A 21,081-nucleotide genomic window follows, 5' to 3' on the forward strand; every position below is an offset into this window, starting at 1 on the left:
GAAACTAATCAAGGAGGGAAGCAACCTGGAATTAAGGGGAGACTTCCTAATAGTGAGGACAATCAACCAGTGGAACAGCTGGCCACCAGAGGCTGTAGGGGCTTCATCATTGCAGGTTTTAAAGAAGAGACTGGAGTTGTCTGAAATGGTTTAGGACAGGGGTGTCAAACAGTTTTCATTGAGGGCTGCATTAGGGCTGTGGTTGACCTCGGGGGGGGGGAGCTCACTGGATGGGTGTGGCCAATTGGGTGGGCGTGGCCAGCTTGACACCATTCCCCAAACGTCCGGTGTGTTTCCTCTTTGCATTGGGTAAACTGGGCCGAAGGGACACCGGGTGGACCTTTAGATTTTCCAGGACGGCCCTGTGGGCTGGATACGATCACATGGTGGGCCGGATCTGGCCCGCGGGCCTTGTGTTTGATACCCCTGGCAGCAGTGGTGGGTTCCTACCAATTTGGCCCAGTTCAGCCGAACCGGTAGTGGTTTGGCGGTCTGGGTTGCTGGAACCCGCAGTGCGCGCAGCACACATCAGGCACAGGCGCATGCACACACAAAGTGCGCACGGGGCAAACTGGCAATGCAGCCGGGGGGACTCGCCCTTGCCTGGCAGAGGGGGGTTGTTCCCGGTTCGGCCTGGATCGGGCGAACCAGTAGTAGGGGCAGAGGGAGGCTCCGCTCCCCCACCAGGAGGCTTCTGTGCACACTCCCGAACCGGTAGTAAAAAAATTGGCAACCCACCCCTGACCCCCCTGGTCTAAAGTCTCCAGGGGCTGGACTAGAAGACCTCCAGGGTCCCTCCCGGCTCTCTCCTGAGGGGCCGATCGATTGGAAAGCCTATTGCACATGAGGGGGAGGGGCTTGCCTCCCTGCTTGCCTCCAGAAGTTGTGAATGCCCCAACACTGGAAGTTTTTAAGAAGATGCTGGATAGCCATTTGTCTGAAGGTGGTGTAGGGTTTCTTGCCTAGGCAGGGGGTTGGACTAGAAGACCTCCAAGGCCCCTTCCAACTCTACTATTGTATTGTATTGTATTGTATTGCTTGGAGACTCACCCGGGCATCTTTCGCACAGATGTGGACGAGTGTGACGGGAACCACCGGTGTCAGCACGGTTGTCAGAATGTGCTGGGGGGATACCGCTGCGGCTGCCCCCAAGGCTACATCCAGCACTACCAGTGGAACCAGTGCGTGGGTGAGTAGCTCCACAGGGGGCCCTGGAGTACTCCGGCCTTCCAGAAGGGAATCCGTGCAGCATCCGTGCTGGAAGGAGAAAGAGAAGGAGAGGAGGAGGAGGAGGAGGAGGAAGAGAGGGGGGAGGGGGAGGAGGACTGGGGGGTCCTTGGGGGTCTCTGAGCTTGGTGGTTTCCTTGCAGACGTTTCATGACCTAACTAGGTAACCTCCTCCTCCTTCTTCCCTTTCTCCTCCTCCTTTCCCCCTTCTCTTCTTCCTTTCCGCCTCCTCCTCCTCCTCTCCTTTCTCTTTTTCCACAAACACCTTCTCCCTTCTAATACTGATAATGTTACCTGGTTGGGTAATAAAACGTCTTCAAGAAAACCACCAAGCTCAGAGAGCACCCAGGACCCCTCACAAATAAAACAGGTTTGGTCCATGGCACTTTAGGGGCAGTGGGGGAAGGGGCCTGCCACCGAGAGTCCCGCTAAGCAGCCCCCCTCCTCTTCTTGCCCCAGATGAGAACGAGTGCTCCGGCTCAGCCGTCTGCGGTTCGGCCTCTTGCTACAACACGCTGGGAAGCTTCAAGTGCGTCTGTCCGTCGGGCTTCGACTTCGACCAAGCGCTGGGAGGCTGCCAGGATGTGAACGAGTGCGCGGCCGGAGGGAGCTCCTGCAGCTACGGATGCTCCAACACGGAGGGGGGCTACCTCTGTGGCTGCCCCACCGGCTATTACCGGGCAGGGCAAGGGTAAGTGTCCCCCTTTCTCCCCGCTTGTGTTTCCGTGGGGCAGTTGTGAGAGAGCAGGGAGGGGTGCGGTGGCCTAGAAGTGGAGCTCTCATCTCACAATCAGGGGGCTGTGAGTTCAATCCTAGGTAGAGGAGCAGGGGTGGCATTCGTTTATTTTCCCTACCGATTCACAAATGTGAGCGCAGGTGCTCGATCCGTCTGCGCTTGGCTTGAAAACGTGCCTCAATAGGATGGCAGAGAGCCGGGACGCCTACCCGCAATTTCCACTACCGGTTCGGGCAAACCGATCCAAACCGTCTGAATGCCACCTCAGTACAGGAGGTATTTCTCTCTCTGGGCACAATGAGAATATATCTGCTGTGAACTCCCCATTGGTGACAGGAAGGGCATCCGGCCAGTAAACACTCTGCTCCATTCTGTTGCCCTGATCCCAACCCGAAGCAAGGGATTAGGGGGTCATTAAAGGAAAAAGGAAAAATAAGTTGTGAGAGAGCAGGCCGCTTGTGACGACAAAGGGATTCTGGGCTGATTGCTCATTTAACTCCACCTCCAGTTTCTGCCGAACCTTCTCCACTCAGACCCCCAGCTCCACCCAAGGCCCCTGTGTTGACCTTCGTGGTTCCCCAAAAATCAGGAGGCAGATTCCTGGTCCTGACAAACGAATGAGAATTCCTCTCATTCACAGTCAGCAAAAGTCTTTCAAAGGAGGATTTATGACCACAGACCTTATCTATCTTGGAAAGCTGCCATGTCGATATTTCCCAAACGCAGGGCTGTGCGAGGAAAGGCTCTGGGCACAGAGTCTCTGAGATTCACGGACAGATCTTTACACTCCTCAAACAAATCTAATGGCCGGACGAACAAATTGGCTCCTACAAAAGCCCCCTCCCCTCCCCCTCCTCTTTTACGTCCTATGGGAGGGGCCATTCACCGTCCACCTGTGGCTTTACTCCCAAGTCGACCCTGATTTCTGAGTTGTTCTTTTCTTCTGGCCACTCTGCGCATGAGCACCCTGGGAACAGGCTCCAGCTGTTCTTCTGCCTCACTGCTGTCTGACTCCGAAGGCAGCTGATCACTGGCATATGGCTCTGGCCCCCTCTCTGCCTCCCACACAGAGCCCTCCTCAGAGCCTTCCCCAGACTCCCAGGACTGGCCCATCTTCCTCCCCAACCGCCTCACTGGCCGACTCTGATGCCCCCTCTGCCGGCTGCTGGAGGAGCACAACAGCTCTCCACCTCTGATTCATGTCTCTCCGCCCTCCAGGCACTGTGTCTCAGGACTGGGCTTCTCCAAGGAAAACTATTTCGCGGCCCCCCCAGAAGAGGACGAAGAGAACCTGTTGTCTCCGGAAGCCTGCTACGAATGCAAGATCAACGGATACCCCAAGAGGGGTCGCCAACGGCGCAGCGTCAACGGCACCCAGGACCACCAGGTAGGCCCTCAGACCAGCGGGGGGGATCCCCCCATCCAAAAACATGGGGGCTGCTTTCAAAAGTTCCCCCCCCCGATCTTAGGAGTGACCCATTTCCTGGTGTGTCTCAGTAAATTATTCTTGTACTTTTATTTTCTCTCCAGCTGTTTCCTACAACGTTGCTCACATCCTTAACGGCAGCCCCCCTGGAGGGTCAAGAAACTCAGGGGGGGGGCAGTGAATGAAACCGCCCCCCCTTTCTTAACCTGCCTACAGCACTCCCGTAAAAAGAGGGCGGGGCTTTGACCGCAGAGTGGGGAGGGGGCACCGTTTCAACCTTTTTTTGACCTCCCCGGGTCAATTTAATTTCTCGTTCCGCTTTCTCAGAGACGCGACATCTCAGCTCAAGAGTCCTGAAATGAAGCCCCTGTCTCCTGCTCCGTCTCTTTCCCACCCCTTCATTGCCCTATTTGTTCCCATTCAGGGAGTCCTCGCTTAGTGTCCGCAACAGAGACCAGCAAGTCAGGGGTTAAAGGGTGCAATCATTAAATGAAATGTGGCGTGACAGCCAGATTTTGGGTGAGAAAGGACAGGATAGGAAGATGCTAAGAGAAGAGGAGACATCCACGTGTCTGACTTCCCACTTCCCAGTGGCTTTCCCATTGACTTCCTTTGTGGGGAGCCAGTGGCAAAAGTCACAAATGATTTGATTACTGCAGGATGGAGTGGCGGCCAGTTGCCACGGGTCAAACCCCGAAGTCTCATTTGTCCGCGCTATCGTAACTTCAAATGGTTGATGAACGAGACTAGTAAACCATCAATCAGAATAGAACTGGAAGGGACCTTGGAGGTCTTCTAGTCCAGCCCCCTGCTCAAGCAGGATACTGGACTATTTCAGACAAGTGACTGTCCAGTCTCTTCTTTAAAACGTCCCATGTTGGAGTGCCCACAACTTCCGGTGGCAAGCTGTTCCGCTGGTTAATTGTTCTCCCTGCCAGAAAATTTCTCCTTAATTCCAGGTTGCTTCTCTCCTTGATTAGTTTCCATCTGTTGTTTTTTTGTCTGGCCTTCAGGTGCTTTGGAAAATAAGTTGACCCCCCCCCTCTTCTTTGAGGTAGCCCCCTCAAATACTGGAAAGCTGCTCTCATGTCCCCCCCTGGACCTTCTTTTCTCTGGACTGGCTAAACCCAAATCACGCATCCGTTCTTCATGAGGTTTAGTCTCCAGGCCTTTAATCGCTTTAGTTGCTCTTCGCTGAACTTTTTCCAAAGTCTCCACATCTTTTCTGCAATATAGTAACCAAAATTGGACGCAATATTCCAGATGTGGCCTTATTAAGGCTTTACAAAGCGGTAGTAAGACTTCGCCTGATTTTGATTCGATCCCTCTATTTATGCAACCAATTATTGAATTCATTTATTTGGCTGCTGGCTCATGTTGAAGGGATCGTCCACTAGGACTCCAAGATCCCTCTCCCACCTGTTGTTGTTGAGCCAAATTGCGCCTCTTCTGTCCTTGTCCCCTTGGCTTTTTCCTGCCCAGGTGTAAAACTTTGCTTTTCTCCACATTAAATTAAATTTCATGTTCTTAGATAGGGCCCATTGTTCAAGTCTGCCAAGATCTTCCTGGATCCTGAGCTTGTTGATGTGGAGACTCTGGAGAAAGTGCAGAGAAGAGCAACCAGGATGATGAGGGCATTAGAGGCTCAAACATACGATGAGCGGTTGCAGGAACTGGGCCTGGCTAGTCCAGTGAAGAGAAGGACCAGGGGAGACGGGAGAGCATCTTCCAATAATTGAGGGGCTCCCACAGAGAGGAGAAAGGGGTCAAAGCACTTGAAGGCCAGACAAGGAACAATGGGTGGAAACTGACCAAGGAGAGAGATTCAACCTGGAAACAAGGAGGAATTTCCTGACAGGGAGAACCATCAAGCGATGGAAGAGAAGTTGCCTTCGGAAGTTGTGGGAGCTTCATCCCTGGAGGCTTCCAAGAAGAGGCTGGACTGCCATCTGTCAGAAACAGTGTAAGGTCTCCTGCTTGGGAAGGGGTTGGACTAGATGACCTACAAGGTCCCTTCCAACTCTATTAATCTGTTAGTTATAGATGATTATGTAGGTAGGCAGGTAGATAGATGATAGATAGACAGACAGACAGACAGACAGAAGTTGTGGGAGCTTCATCCCTGGAAGCTTTCAAGAAGAAACTGGACTGCCATCTGTCAGAAATGGTGTAGGGTCCCCTGTTTGAGCAGGGGGGCTGGACTAGATGACCTACAAGTTCCCTTCCATCTCTGTCAATCTGTTAAGTATCATCGGAACATTTGAGGAGTTCCTCTTCTGTTCCCCCGTCTGAGTCCTTTATGAAGACGTTGAAGCCTTGGGATATCCCACTCCTCACTTCCCAGCCCCACCAGCCCTTTGTCCTTGACCACTTGACCATCTGACTCCTTTCTTGCCTTCAGCAGGATCTGGGCCTCAGCTTGGCCAGCATCGATGTGGAGGCGCCTCTGGTCTTCGCCTTGAACCTCTCGGACCTGGGCCGGAAGTCCCACATTCTGGAGCTCCTTCCCGCCGTGGAGCCCCTGGAGAACCACATCCGCTACGTCATCGCGCACGGCAACCGGGACGGCCACTTCCACATCCAACAGAAAGAGGGTCTCAGCTACCTGCACGTGGGCCGCAAGCCGGCCGTTCCCGGGACCTACCTGCTGGAGATCGTCAGCGTACCCCTCTCCCGCGTGCGAGAACTGCCGAAACTGGAGGCTGGCAAGGAACTCGACTCGGTGGCTGGAGAGATGGGCCAAGCCCTGAAGATGAAGCTGCAGCTCCGCCTCTTTTAAGCCCCTCTCAGAGACCCCAGACCCGGGCCCAGGCCGCACCACGCTCCGTTTTGACCCTCCTTGCCCCGAAGGCTCCGCTCTCCCAGCGTCCGCCCTCCGCCACCCGAGGGCTCAAAAAAGGGGGACAGTCCGGGATCCAGTCCACAGCCCTCCCACTGACCCTAGCCCAGCCTTTGGGTGCCCCTGGCCCCTCTTCAGCAAGGCCTCCCCTCCACCCAGCTGCCTTCTAGTCAAGTCCAGAGGTCCACTCTGATGAGACCCCCCTTCCCCCCCCAGCCATTTCTCTCCGCCTGGACCTTCTCCCTTCTGTCTTTGGCGGCTTCCCTCGCTTGCCCTGTGTTCCCCCTCCCCTTTTTAACTCCCCTCGCTTTCACAGCTGACCCGCACTGCAGCGAACGGACTGGCACCCTGGCATCCTGAGGCCGAACCAAAGGAAAAACATTTCCATGCAAAAGCGCCTCCCCCAGCGCCTCCTCTTCGGCAGGAGGCCCCGTGTGCCTTGAACCCAGGATGGCCAGGCCCTCTTCCGTTTCCCCTGGGGCAAAGGAGCCAGCCCTCTTTGTGCCCGTGGGGGGCCGCTCAGATGGCATCGTTGAGCGTGCCAATCGAGGCATGGCTCTTTTCATCCAGAGCGCGTTACCAAAGAGGCTTCCCTCGCGCAGTCGCCATTTTGACTTTTTCGACCCCTTCCCTGCAGGCGTCTGTGTTTCAAAGCCCCCCCCCCAAAGAATCCCTGCCCATCCCAGCCAGCAGGGCTGAGGAGGGATCTCTGCAGAGGGAGTCGGGGTCTGCTCTGTTTTACGCCGATGCCAGGTCTGGACTCTGCTAAACCGAGCAGCAGGGATGCAGCTTTGAACATTTCAGGGAAACAATCGTCTCTTCGAATTCCAAAGGAACGAAAGCTCTTATGCCAAAGAGGGGAGGGGGGGAGATACCTTTGCTTGGAGTTGTGGGGGTGGGAGGGAGGGAAGAAGCAGCTGCGGGGGGGGGGGGGATTGGTCTGCTATGCTGGCAAAAATACTTGAAAGATGTAACTCTCCTTACAATCTCCCTGTTAGCCCTGCCAGGTTTTAGCCAGCTCTCCCTTCGCTTGCATTTCTTCAGTTTGTTTTCGGGGTGGGGGGGAACCCAAGTGCTTTTTCTCCATCAATCACCCCCCTCTCAAGGCCTTTGAAGTGAGGTCACAATCAGTTTCCCCAAGAAGGCAGGTCAACGATCTCACTCTTGAGGAAGACAGAATCACAGAGTGATTCTGGGACCTTGGAGGTCTTCTAGTCCAACCCCCTGCTTAGGCAGGAAACCCTATACTGTTCCAGATAAACCATTGTCTGATCTCTTCTTAAAGACTTCCAGTGTTGGAGCATTCATAACTTCTGGAGGCAAATTGTTCCACTGATCAATTGTTCTAACTGTCAGGAAATTCCTCCTCAGTTCTAAATTGCTTCTCTCCTTGATTAGTTTCCACCCATTGCTTCTTGTTCTACCCTCAGGTGCCTTGGAGAATAGCTTGACTCCCTCTTCTTTGGGGCAACCCCTGAGATACTGGAAGACTGCTATCATGTCTCCCCTGGTCCTTTTTTCTCTTAAGCTAAACACACCCAGTTCCTGCAACCGTTCTTCATATGTTTTAGTCTCCAGTCCCCTAATCATCTTTGTTGCTCTTCTCTGCACTCTTTCTAGAGTCTCCACATCTTTTCTACATCGTGGCCACCAAAACTGAATGCAGTATTCCAAGTGTGGCCTTACCAAGACCTTATAAAGTGGTATTAACCCTTCACGTGATCTTGATTCTATCCCTCTGTTGATGCAGCCTAGAACTGTGTTGGCTTTTTTGGCAGCTGCTGCACACTGCTGGCTCATATTTAAATGGTTGTCCACTAGGACTCCAAGATCCCTTTCACAGTTACTACTACTGAGCAAGGTATCACCTATACTGTACCTGTGCATTCCGTTTTTGTTGCCTCAATGTAGAACCTTACTCTTTTCACCATTGAATTTCATTTTATTAGATAGTGCCCAATGTTCAAGTTTGTCAAGATCCTTCTGTATCTTAAGCCTATCTTCTGGGGTGTTGGCTATTCCTGCCAGCTTGGTGTCATCTGCAAATTTTATCCCCTCATCCAAATCATTGATGAAGATGTTGACCTGGGAGGTCATCTAATCCAGCCCTCCCTGCTCAAGCAGAAGGCTCTATACAATTTCTGACAAATGTCCAATCTCTTCTTAAAAGCCTCCATTGATGGAGCACCTACAGCTTCTGGTGGCAAGCAGTTCCACTGGTTAATTGTCCTCAGGAAGTTTCTCCTTAGTTCTAGGTTGCTTCTCTCCTTGATGGGTTTCCACCCATTGCTTCTTCTCCCGCCTTCAGGTGCTTTGGAGAATAAGTTGACACCCCCCCCCCTTCTTTGGGGCAGCCCCTCAAATATCGGAATATCTCTTAATCCTTCTCTTTAGACTAGACCTACGCAATTCCTGCCACCATTCCCCAGTTGTGTCACTTGGAAACAAGACACACAAAACCAGAATCCGAAACAGAATAGAGTTGGAAGGGACCTCGGAGGTCTTCTAGTCCAGCCTCCTGCTTAGTACCATTTCAGACAAGTGACTGTCCAGTCTCTTCGTAAAAGCCTCCAGTGATCAAGCATCCAGAACCTCTTGTGGCAAGCTGTTCCACTGGTTGATTGTCCTCCCTGTCAGGAAGTTTCTCCTTAATTCCAGGTTCTCTCCTCCGTTAGTTTCCATCCGTTGCTTCTCGCCCTGACTTCGGGGGCTTTGGGGGGGGGAAAGGATGGCTTGTTTCTTGCCTCCACCTGCTGTGTGAAGTCAGCCAACAATCCTGTGTGAAGCCTTGTTGTGATACAGGAGGAGCAAAGAGGCTGAGTCACAAAGAGCTCAACTCTCAGGATGGGAATTTTGCCCTCCTCCCCCAAGCTGCCCACTCATCCTTTTATCCTGGGAGCTTTCCTCCCCTCCTCCCTCCCCCAGCAGCCCCAGAGCAAAAATGGGCTTTGTAGTCCGGCTGCATCGCCAGATGCAACCCAAACCGGAAACATAAGTAGTCCTCAATTTACATCCATTCGTTTAGTGACCGTTCCAAGTTAGCAAGGCCCTGAAAAAAAGTTTTCTCACTTATGACCGTTGCAGCATCCCTGTGGCGACTGACTCACATTTATGACGGTTGCCATGTCCCAGGGTCACGCGATCCCCTTTAGCGACCATCGGAACAACTGCAGGGATTCGCTTAATGACGGCAGCAAGAAAGGCCATAAACCAGGGCAAGACAATGTCTCGCTTAGTGACAGAAATTTTGTGGCTCCAATGTGGTCATAAGTCGAGGAGTTGCTGTGTCTTTATTTTGCATTCGCTTTTGCAGAAAAAAAGGAAATTTCTGTTTTTCAGAGAAATGGAGTGGAAAAGCAGCTATTATTTTAATAGGGATAAAAGATCGCCCCCCCCAAAAAAATAATACCCCCCCCCCAGTAAGAGGGATGAGAATTGGTGAACAACCACAAAGAAACAAGGATTAATCCCCGTTCCCAACGGAGGCACTTCGTTTTCCGACCTTCGTTCCAACTCGTTTAGTGACCGTTTAAATTTACACCCTGAAAAAAAGTGATTTATGGCTACCAACCCCCGCTGAGTGACCATGCCAGGAGGCTTGCCCCCCCACCCAGGGAAGCCAGATTCACTTAACGGCCGTCTTATTAAGTTAGCAACTGTGGCAATTCACTTAACAATGATGGCAAGAAAGGACGTAAAAGGAGGCTTTTGCTGTCTGACGTAGCAGTGGAAACTTGAGGCTCGCTTGAGGGCCCTAAGCTCGTCAGAAGCCGAGGTTGCAAATAGTGACCGCAGGGAGGCGGCAGCCATCGTAAAGTGTGAAAAACGCCCACGGAAAACAGGCCCGTCGTAACTTCGAACGGTCGTTCAGTGGGGGACGCCTTGAATTCCCCAGCGCTGAACCCGGAGGGCATCCTAAGGGCTACAGGGAGGGAGGATGCGGGAAACGAAGCAAGGGAGTCCCAACTTCCTGGCTCCATCGAAAAAAAGAAAGCCAAAGAAACAACCACCCTGCAAGGAAGGCCAGCTGCTTTCTTAGACCAAAGAGTGAGAATTGTCCAAAGAGCTCCGCCAGTTTAGGAAAAAAAAAATCAAGCAGGAATTTGGCGGCACGCGGGACGGCCATCTTGCCTCTTTTTTTAACCACGAATGCAGTGAGGAGGGGGCTGGGCTGGATGACCTCAAGAGACCCCCGTCTCGCGAAGGCTGGGCATTTCGCCGTTTGGGTGCAGCGTTCCCGCCTCATGCCAAATAGGACTTCGGTCTCCTCCTTTGGGGAGCTGTACTCTTAAACCCCCCACCCCAAATCTCAGGCTATTTTTATCAGGGGGGGGGGTTGTCTTTGAAGGTACCTAGAAATCAATGCTAGCCGGCCTTCTTCCTCCCCCCCCCTCCAAATATCCAAGGGAGGGAGGGGGGGATGGATGGATCTGGGAGCCTGAAAAAACTTGAAGCCTCTCTTATCCACACACACACCCCCCCCGCCGATCCTCACTGAGGTGGGGTGGGGGGAGAGCAGAGCGAGCCCCCTCCCCATTTCCTTGCTGGCTTAGATTTCTCTTCTCACCCGCTGCTCTTTTCTCTTGTATTAATTAATAGCAGCGGTGGCCATAATGATAATTACCCAAGTAGCCGAGATGATGGGATTTATCTCTCCTCCCCCCCCTCCCCAATTTGTCAGGGCGTGGAGCTGCAAGGGGGGGGGGTCCTCCGTCCAGCATTCCTCGTGGGGTCCATTAGTGGGGAGGGGGGGGTCGGACCAGACGGGACCGGGGACTGGGCACCTGGAGGCTTTGGCCCCTCTTTCTATCACAAAGCGACAATAAAGTTATTTTGGGTTAAATCTTGGCGGGGTCCGTCTGGTTTATCGGAGGCTGGCTTCAAGCAACACAAACACACACACAGACACAATTTGTGCACAGGTAGTCCTCGGCTTAACAACAACAGTTTGTTGAGGGATTGTTCAACATTACGACCTCCCTAAAAAAGGGCGACGTACGACTGTCATTCGCGCTTCACGGCCATCCTGAAAAATTCAGATGCTTGGCAAGTGATTCACGTTTATGACGGTCACGGTGTGTGTGTGTGTGTGTGTGTGATTCCCCCTTGTGCGACCTTCCAAAGAGGGAAGCCAGATTCACTTCACAAGCAGGTTACTAACGTGCCAAGTGCAGCGTTTCACTTAGCGGCAGTGGCAAAAAAGTTGCAACATGGAGCAAAACTCACTTAAGAAAAGGTTTCACTTAGCGATGCAAGTTCCAGGCTCCGTTGCGGTCGTAAAAGTTGAGGGTCGCTTGTAGTTTGCGTTGCACTCCCAGTGATGTCAGCTTAGGACCACAAGGGAGATCGTAAGGTCCGTCGTTAAGCAAGGTGGCCATCTTGCTTCTTAACCACCTTGTTTAGCCATGGACATTAAGCAAGACACACTACATTTTATGACTTTTTTTTTTCTTGGCCACCGTTGTTAAGAGAATCACGGGTTTCGTTAAGCCAACTTGGCTTCCCCCATTTGACTTTAGTTGTTGGGAAGCCGGCTGCAAGAGGGACACTAATCCCTATGACCGTCGGTCATAAATACGAGGACTGGTTGTGAGTCGCTTTTTCTTCGGGCCTTTGGGGGTTGCAAGACGAGAACTGCCTGTCGCCTCGCTGCCCCGAGCAAAACATTGGCTTGCTTAGCGAACGTGGCATTCGCTTAATGACCGGGGCGATTCCCTTAGTGACCCCTGCAAGATAGATTGCAAAATCAGGTGGGGCTGAAAGACCCGTTTTACAACTGTCGTAGTTTATGAGCATGACGGGCAGGCTCCACTGCGGTCGTAATACGAGGACTACCAGAGCCGGAGCAGAGCAACTGGGCCCAGAATGAAGATGAAAAGATGGGCCACAGAGAAGCATCTCCCAAAGTCTGCAATTTTGGGAGAAATCTGCCCTTTAGAATAGCGGAAGAGTTGGAAGGGACCTTGGAGGTCATCTAGTCCACCACCACCCTCGCCAGCCCAAGCAGGAGACCCTACACCATTTCACCCTACACCCTTAAAAGCCACCCGGTCACCAGATTTGCAAGAAGGGCAGCAAATAAACTTCATCATCATCATCATCTTTTAACAACCGCATAATTCCTTGGATCGGGGTGGAGTCTGGCCAACTGAACGGAGCCCAGTGTTTTACTGGCCGGATGCCTTTCGTGTCGCCATTGCAGAGCTTTGTTCGGCACATACATTTTTCATTCTGCCCAGAGAGAGAAATATCTGTCTCTAACCTAGGATTGAACTCACCGACTGCTGACTGAGGCGAGAGCTCCCTCCACCTGTAGGCCACTGCACCACTCAAACTTAATAAATTATTATTATTAATAATAATAATAACAGAGATAATAACATCAATATTTATGGTTTTATGAACCTGCAAGGCTTCCAAACATCTAAATGGGTGTGATAACCAGATCATTCCCCCCACACACACACACACGTATCCCAGGACCTCAACTGACCAGCATCTGGTACGGTGCCATTTCTGGACAGCAAGAGGCAGAGACCAATCTTAAGCAACCAAAGACAGCTTTATTTGGACACACACACACACACACACCCCGGAGGGTGGAGGCTCTTACAGGCAGGCTGACACAAACGAGAGACACACACACACACCCTAAGCTCGGTGGCTCAGCTATTTTTCCAGCTCATTTCTAAAGGAAGGGTCTCTGCGGAACTCCCTACCACAAGCTCCCAACTGTTCAGGGCGGGAACGCCCTATTTCTTCTCCTGCCCCGCCCTCCAAACTGACCAGCACAGCCTCCTCCCTCTTCTCCCCCCCCCCCCCCGATCTTCCAATATGGTGCCCAGCCTCCACAGGCCCTGCGCTGTAGGACGGCCGCAGGGAACCCAATTCTATCTTCAAGGCTCCAGTCCTCGTGGTTGCAAGCCAAGACCTTCGGACGATCACTCACTCAGAATAGAGCTAGAAGGGACCTTGGAGGTCTTCTAGTCCAGCCCCCTGCTCAAAGCAGGAGACCCTAGACCAGGGGTGTAAAACTCAAGGCCCGTGGGCCGTAACCGGCCCACAATGTGGTCAGTTCCAGTCCAGGGAGCCATCCTGGAAAATGTAAGAAGCTGGCTCGCGTCGCTTCAGCCTGGTTTTATAGCAGCACAGACTCCTTGACTTGGCTGGACTTTGCTGCATCACGCTGCTCTCTGGAGGAACTGGACTACAACTCCCATCCTCCACAGGCACCTGAACGGCAGCTCCCCAAGGGTTCAAGGCCTGGTTGTGGGTTTTTTTGCAGAGTTTTAGATGTTAAGGGGACGGGAAATTGAGTGGGTGGGTGGCAGGGGGAAACACCCATTCCTCTTTGGAAAAAGGTAACTGGCTGGGTTGTCCCCATCCTCCTGAACCCCATTATTTGGGGAGGGGGAGAAAAAAGGGGCTTATGGTGGAACACATGCGCCAGAGTCCATCCCCCGGGGGCAGGGGTTAGAACCTCCATGTTCAGAGGCACTCTATCCCTCTTTTCGCTTTTTCGGAACCCACCAAAGCGACACAACAGCCATAGACCTCTCGATTATTTGGGGTGGGGGTGGGGGGTTCCCAGAGAAAAGAACCCCCTCCCAATAACCTCCAGGGAGGTGGGGGACAACACACACGTCAGGACCATTGCAGCAAGAAAGGGTTAAAACCCTCCTTTTAAAAACAGGCCACAGATAATAATTATGACCGTATGCTTTTTTTTAAAGATAATTATTATGAATTTGCTGTTCCTCTCCAATCTCTCCCCCAGCCCCAAAATAATTTACACTCTGGGGCTGCTCCGTTAAACCTAGATTTTCCAAAAGGGGTGCAAGCCAGTTTCCTTCTCGACCCCCCCTTCTCCAAGACCAGTACAGCTCCCCCTTCCCAGAAGAAGCCCTACAGAGGGGAGGGGGGATATCCCTGGTCCCCTGCAGCCCCCCCCCCAAATCTGCTCTCCTCCAAATGGTTTAGGCTCTAAGGCCCAGAAGGCCCATCTATGTTTGGGGCAGGGGCTGGGATCAACCAAGGCAGGGGGAGAATGTCCCCCCACCCCAGACTCAGGCGCCCACCCCCATCTTCACCGAAGAGGGGGGGCAGGTTGTCTTCCAGGTCAGTTCTCCTAAATTCATTATCCCCTCCCCCCGTTTTAATCTTTGCTAATCCCTCCCCAGGGCCAAACAAATGGACTCCCCCGTTATTTAAAACATTATTTCTGAAGCTTAGCGCCATTTTAAGAGGGTTGGACTTCAACTCCCAGAATTCCCCACCTGGGGAATTCTGGGAGTTGAAGTCCAGCCCTCTGAAAATTGCCGAGGTTGAGAATTATTGTCTTAATGCTTCTAAAGCTGCTTTTAATCCCCACTTTTGGCCCAAATCCCTCGATTAATGCTCTTTCTCCGCATGATTCCTCCTAATCCCCGTTATTAATGAATCGTTAGCGGGCCGCAGAGCGGCCGCCAGGATAATCCCAGCTCCGTTTGTTATCGGAATGACACCGGAACTCTCGGGAGATGACCCTGAGTCATCACACACACATACACTGACTGCGCACACCAAACACCGACACAAAAAAGAGAGATTTTTGCTTGCAAAAAAAAAGAAGAAGAAGGGCGCATTTTGGTTTGGACGGTAAACAAACACACACCATCGTCCTGGGCCCTCCACGGCCCTCTTTAGTTCCCAGGCTGGGAATCATGGGACATGTTAGTCCACCGAATGGCCGCGCTCCCCCTCAACCCTCTTATCCCAGGTCGAGAAGGCTGTTTTTCTAAAGCCAGGCATCCTATCACCTATTGGCATTTTGGGTCAGGAATGTTCCCCACCTCCCTGCAAGGTAGGCCAGCTGGCCGGAAAAGGGTCTTTTAAGAGGCCGTGTGGCGATTTAAGGCCTCCGTGTGAATTTGGAGATGAGGTGAGGGGTTTTCTTTTGGCCACTGGGTGAAAAAAAAACTTTTTTTAACCAGCCAGCGTAAGGCAGGGGCTTATGGGTGATTCCCAAGCGTGCAAAATTTGAACACCACTTGGGGCGCCCTGATTTTGTTTGGGGGGGGGGGGGCTGGCCGAGGACAAATTCCTGGATTTTTGCCACAGTGAACAAGGTCCCCGTTTGCAAACACCCCCCCCCCCCCGAGAGGCCTGCAAATCCCACTTCCCGCTTTCCCGCCTGGCCCCCACCTGCCCCATCTCTACGACACAAAGAAACACCGAAAAGCCACAGCGAAGATGGAGGATCCCGGGCCGTCCCCCCAAAACAGACACCTCACAGAGAAACACAGCAGGGCCGAGGATCCCCAAACTCGGCCCCTTTCCTTAGCAGCAGCTGAAGGGGAAGGGCCCCCGCCTAGGGGCCCCAGCTAGACCAGAGCATAGTCGAACTGGCCGCGCTCCAGCCCCTCCTTGTGGTCAGTCCAGGACGAGGCCGGCATGCGGCTGTAAGGGTCCAGCAAGATCCGGAAGCATCGCACCATTAGCATCACGAGGAAGATGAGGAGGAAAATGACTAAGGCAAAGACGGTTTTCTGCTCGGCGCCCATGCCCGGGGCCCCAGGGATGGACTCCGCCTGCCCAGGAGACAGCAATTCATAATCCAGGGTTGAGGCGTCATCCATCACGGCAGCACCGGAAACCCACCACGAGGCGGGTGGAGAGCAAAGGCGTAGGCGGATGGGGGAACCTGGCCGGTCAAGCAGCCGCCATCTTCCAGCGGGGGAGGGGCACCCGGGAAAGCCTCCTGCGGCTGGATGAGCTAGGCCACGGTGGGTGGGAGGGGTGGGACGGCGGGGCCACAGCCACGGGCTTCAGGCACCTGGAAAAGAAGCAGAGGGGAGAGACACCCCCGGTTTGGCCTCTGACGAGCAGCACAGATGCCAAGGGGGGAAACTCTGAAAGGTTTATATATATATATATATGTATTTGTGTTACAACCCCTGTTATGCCCAAATATGGGAGGGAGCTCACTACTCCCCTTTTCTGTCCTTCGGCTCATTACAGAGGACCATCCAGGCAGAAAACCATATTTTTATTTTTAATGTTGCCTTTTTATATTTGTGTTGTGTTTGTGCTGATAAATAAATAAAGGGAGACTAATATAGATCTATTTCAACCTATTTAGGTCTCATCAGTTCGATTCCCAGTAAGGGAATGGCTACCTGATGAGACCTAAATAGGTTGAAATAGATCTATACTAGTCTTCCTTTATTTATTTATCAGCACAAATACAACACACACACACACATATATAAATCTCTGTCTGTCTATCTTTATCTCCATCTATCATCCATCCATCCATCCATCCATCCATCCTATCTATCTATCTATCTATCTATCTATCTATCTATCTATCTATCTATCTATCTATCTATCTATCTATCTATCTATCTATCATCTATCATCTATCATCTATCATCTATCTATCTATCTATCTATCTATCTATCTATCTATCTATCTATCTATCTATCTATCTATCTATCCATCCATCCATCCTATCTATCTATCTATCTATCTATCTATCTATCTATCTATCTATCTATCTATCTATCATCTATCATCTATCTATCTATCTATCTATCTATCTATCTAGCTATCATCTATCTATCTATCTATCTATCTATCTATCTATCTATCTATCTATCTATCATCTATCTATCTATCTATCTATCTATCATCTATATCCACCTATCCTATCTCTCTGTCTCTAGCTACATCCATCCATTCTCTCTATCTATAGCCATCCATCCATCCTATCTATCTCTCCGTCTATCTATCTATATCCATCCATTCTATCTATCTATCTATCTATCTATCTATCTATCTATCTATCTATCATCTCTACCTACATATATATCTATATATCTATCTCTATCATCCATCATCTATATAATCTATCATCAATATATCTATGATTCTATCTTCTATATCATCCATTTATCTATCTATCTATTCTATCTATCTAACTATCATCTATCTATCTATCTATCTATCTATCTATCTATCTATCTATCTATCATCTATCTATCTATCTATCATCTATCTATCATATATATGCATGTATGTATGTATGTATGTATGTATGTATGTATGCATGCATGCATGCATGCATGCATGCATGTATGTATTTGTGTTACAACCCCTGGTATGCCCAAATAAATAAAAAATTATTTATCAGCACAAATACAACATATATATCCTCCCATATTTAGGCATACCAGGGGTTGTAACACAAATACATATATCAATCTACCTCTCTCTCTCTCTTCCACCCTCCTCTTCCGCACACTGGGGAAGACAGCAGGAAATGTCAGAGGTCACATGATCGCTTGCTTCACAACTAAGGTGATTCAGTTTACATCCAGGTTCATAAATGCTTTTTAGGGGATTCAGTGCAACTTTGAGGGGCTGCTAAGTAAGTCAGCACTGCATGAATTGGGGGAGGGGGTGTCTGCAACTACAGTTCCGGCCCCTCCCCTACAATTTGACTCTGCCTTCTGATGCATAGCGGGGCTCCCCTCCCTCTGAGCCAGAGTTTGGGGGGGGGGGAGGAATCCAGTGGGCATCTCCAGATGGGGCAAATAGCTGCAATGCTTGGAGGGCCCCCCCTTCCATCCAGCTGCAGATCCAGGAGGGGGGGGCTTCCTACCTGCTGCCTGCTCTCCAAGGCCACCTGCATCTCCGGAGCTCGAGGAAAACAGACACAGGTCACACAGTTGCCCCTCTGCGAGAGAAAGAGAGAGTGGGGGGAACGGCCTCAATGACATGCACGCTCGGCCAGAGACCCCTCCCCACTACACCGAGGGGGCAACTGGGAAGGGACAGCGAACCTGGAAGCTCAGGAACCCTGAATGGGGCCCCCTCCCCCCCTTTCAAATCTTGTCCAAAATGGCACAGGGTCTCCTGCTTGAGCAGGGGGTTGGACTAGAAGACCTCTGAGGCCCCTTCCAACTCTGTTACCATTCTGTCACACACACACACACACACACACACACACACGTCTGGTGGGAATGGACTGCTGGGGGGGGGGGATTTTCTTGCTCTCGCTGATGTCTTTGGGGAAAGAGATGGAGAAGATGCCCGACTCTCAGAGGGCTTTGAGGTCGAAATAAAGAGCGCAGAAAGAAAACAATGAGAAATTCCCCAGCGTCACCAACCGGACTCTGAAGCCTATGTGGCTTTGCCTGGTTGATGTCTTCAAGGCCGGGGCTCTGGGGCTTGGCTGGCAGGGAAGGGAGTCTCTTTCAATTGGAAGGAGGGAGAGAGGGAAGGGAAATGGAGGAAGGGAGAGAGGGAGGAAGGAAGGAAAATGGAGGGAGGGAGGGAGGGAGAGAGGGAGGAAAATGGGAGGATGGGAGGGAGGGGGAAGGCAGTAGAGATAGGGAGGGAGGGAGGGAGGGAGGGAAGGAAAATGGGATGGAGGAAAGGAGGGAAGGAAAATGGGAGAGAGAGAGAGGGAGGAAGAAGGAAGGAAGGAGAGGGAAGGAGGGAGGGAAGGAAAATGGGAGGATGGGAGGGAGGGGGAAGGCAGTAGAGAGAGGGAGGGAGGAAGGAGGGAAGGAAAATAGAGAGAAAGAGGGAGGGAGGGAGGAAAGTGGGAGGATGGAAGGGAGGGAGGGAGGAAGGCAGTAGAGATAGGGAGGGAGGGAGGGAAGAGGGAAGGAAAATGGGATGGAGGAAAGGAGGGAAGGAAAATGGGAGAGAGAGAGAGGGAGGAACAAGGAAGGAAGGAGAGAGAGGGAGGGAGGGAAGGAAAATGGGAGGATGGGAAGGAGGAATGTAGTAGAGAGAGGGAAGGAGGGAGGAAGGAAGGAAGAAAAATGGAGGGAGGGAGGAGAGGAAGAGAAGGAGAAGGAGGAAAGGAAAGAAGAAAGAGGACTCCCTGCCACAAGCTGCCAATCACTCGGGGGGGGGGGGGGAGATGCCCGTTTTCAAGAAGAGGCTGGGCAGCTTCCTGACTGAAATGGGCTTCCTGCCTGAGCAGGGGGTTGGACTAGAAGACCTCCAAGCTCCCTTCCAGCCCTCTTATTCCCTCTCTTATCTAAGCCGCAGCCGCAGATCTTGCCAGGATCCGGCCTCCATCCACCCAGGGCTGCACCAGAGACCAGCAACCATTGCACGAAGTAGGCTGGGGGGTGGGGGTGAGGGGGGGGAATGAGGAGCATATTGAGGGGCGGCTCAGGATATCGATCCAGCTCAGCCTCCTGATGCCAGCAGACGTGCCAGTGGATGGGCAGACAGAGAAAGTGGCCGGGCGAAAGCCGCTTTCCAACCATGGGTTCCTCTTCTCTGAAGGAAGGAAACTAGGGGGGGGGCAGTTGCAGGGGTCCTTCACCACGCCCAGGGCCAGGGGAGGGGTCTTTCCCTTCGAATATCTGCTGGGGTGTTGAGCCAGGGAGCCAAGCTGCGTGGCTGGTGGCTGAGACCACTCCCTCCACCCAGGACGACCAAAGGAAGGAGACCCCCCAGCCTCGGCTCAACCGATGTCCAGAATGGGGCAGGACCTCCATGGCTAAGCAATGGGCCTGTTGAGTGAATCCTCCAGTGGGGAAGTGGATCCGACTTCACGTATCGGAAGCCCCCACCCCCACCCCCACCCCCTAGGAGGGTTGCAAATGGGGATCTCAAGAGCCCAGGACCCTCTCGCCATTGTAATATTTTTTATATCTATCTGTCTGTCTATCCATCCATCTAGTTATCCATCCATCTATCATCCGTCCATCCATCTATCTGTCTGTCTGTCTCTGACTCTGTTACACACACACACACACACCAGATATACCATACGTGTGTGTGTGTGAGAGAGAGCAGAGGGAGAGAGAGTGAGACAAAGAGACAGAGATGAAAGATAGATGATAGTTAGTTAGTTAGTTAGTTAGTTAGTTAGTTAGTTAGGCAGGCAGGCAGGCAGCAGGCAGGCAGGCAGGCAGACCATAGATGAGAGAGAGGATAGGTAGATGATAGACAGATTTAAAAAAGGTTCCCTCAAACATCTGTGCTCATCATTCCTGACTCTAGGGGGCGGTGTTCATCTCCGTCTCAAAGCCGAAGAGCTAGCGCTGTCCGAAGACGTCTCCATGGTCATGTGGCTGGCATGACTCAACGCCAAAGGCGCATGGAACGCTGTGACCTTCCCATCAAAGGTGGTTCCTATTTTTCTACTTGCATTTTTAAGTGCTTTCGAACTGCTAGGTTGGCAGAAGCTGGGACAAGTATAGATATAGATAAATGGATATAGATAGATAGGTACATGAGAGATAAATGAGAGAGAGAGAGAGAGAGAGAGAGAGGGAGGGAGGAGAGAGAGAGAGAGAGAGAGAGAGAGAGAGAGAGAGAGAGAGAGAGAGAGAGAGAGACGGATACGGATGGATGGATAGAGAGGCAGACACACACACACACACACAGAGAGGCAGATGAGAATAGACAGACAGACAGACAGCAGAGAGGCCCATTGCCCAGGACTTGATTGTAGGGATGCTGGGACCCTCCTTGAGAGCAAGGACCACCAGTCGTGTGCCCGACTTTTTGCAGCACCATCGTCACTTCGACCGGCCAGAAGGGCTCCTCCCTCCCAGCTGAAGGCTGACCCCCCTGGCCTTCAATGGGCCCAGCAGAGTCCTGCCTCCCTTGAGCTGCCAAGGCCTCTCCCTGACTGTTGGCTCCCCAGCCCCCGCTGGAAATCCTGACCCTTCCCTTCCCACCATCCCCTCCCCAGACCATCTCAAGCGTCTGCCCCAGAAGGTCTTGGAGGCCCCTTTGCAGGATGGGGAAGGGCTTCTCTGGCCAAGGATCTCTGCTTCCTCCACCCGTCCCCCGTTCAAGTCCTCCCCAATTCGACTTTGACCAATTTCTGTCAC

The 21,081-nt window shown here is 52.0% G+C and overlaps 2 protein-coding genes across 2 annotated transcripts in view; one reads left to right on the top strand and one right to left on the bottom strand.

The window, feature by feature from the left end:
• The window catches only part of FBN3 (fibrillin 3), a gene marked incomplete at both ends in the record, with an annotated part of 154,835 nt that extends 148,667 nt beyond the window's left edge, over positions 1-6,168 (top strand). The window contains 4 exons of the mRNA XM_081938392.1: positions 1,070-1,189; positions 1,687-1,918; positions 3,182-3,350; positions 5,791-6,168. Of these exons, the coding sequence (XP_081794518.1) occupies positions 1,070-1,189; positions 1,687-1,918; positions 3,182-3,350; positions 5,791-6,168 (899 nt within the window). The remainder of the gene's footprint in view (positions 1-1,069; positions 1,190-1,686; positions 1,919-3,181; positions 3,351-5,790) is intronic.
• Positions 6,169-15,433: 9,265 nt separating this feature from the next.
• CTXN1 (cortexin 1) lies at positions 15,434-16,000 on the bottom strand. Its single transcript, XM_081936475.1, has one exon. It carries the CDS (start codon positions 15,843-15,845, stop codon positions 15,591-15,593), a length of 255 nt encoding a protein of 84 aa, XP_081792601.1. The 5' UTR covers positions 15,846-16,000; the 3' UTR covers positions 15,434-15,590.
• Between the last annotated feature and the right edge of the window lie 5,081 nt (positions 16,001-21,081).

Source organism: Natrix helvetica (genome assembly GCF_964273705.1).
Source record: "Natrix helvetica genome assembly, chromosome: 1".
Taxonomy (NCBI): Eukaryota; Metazoa; Chordata; class Lepidosauria; order Squamata; family Natricidae; genus Natrix; species Natrix helvetica.

What these genes read in the sequence shown, in the direction of transcription:
- CTXN1 (XM_081936475.1), bottom strand. Translation starts at nt 15,845, where the DNA reads ATGGATGACGCCTCAACCCTGGATTATGAATTGCTGTCTCCTGGGCAG.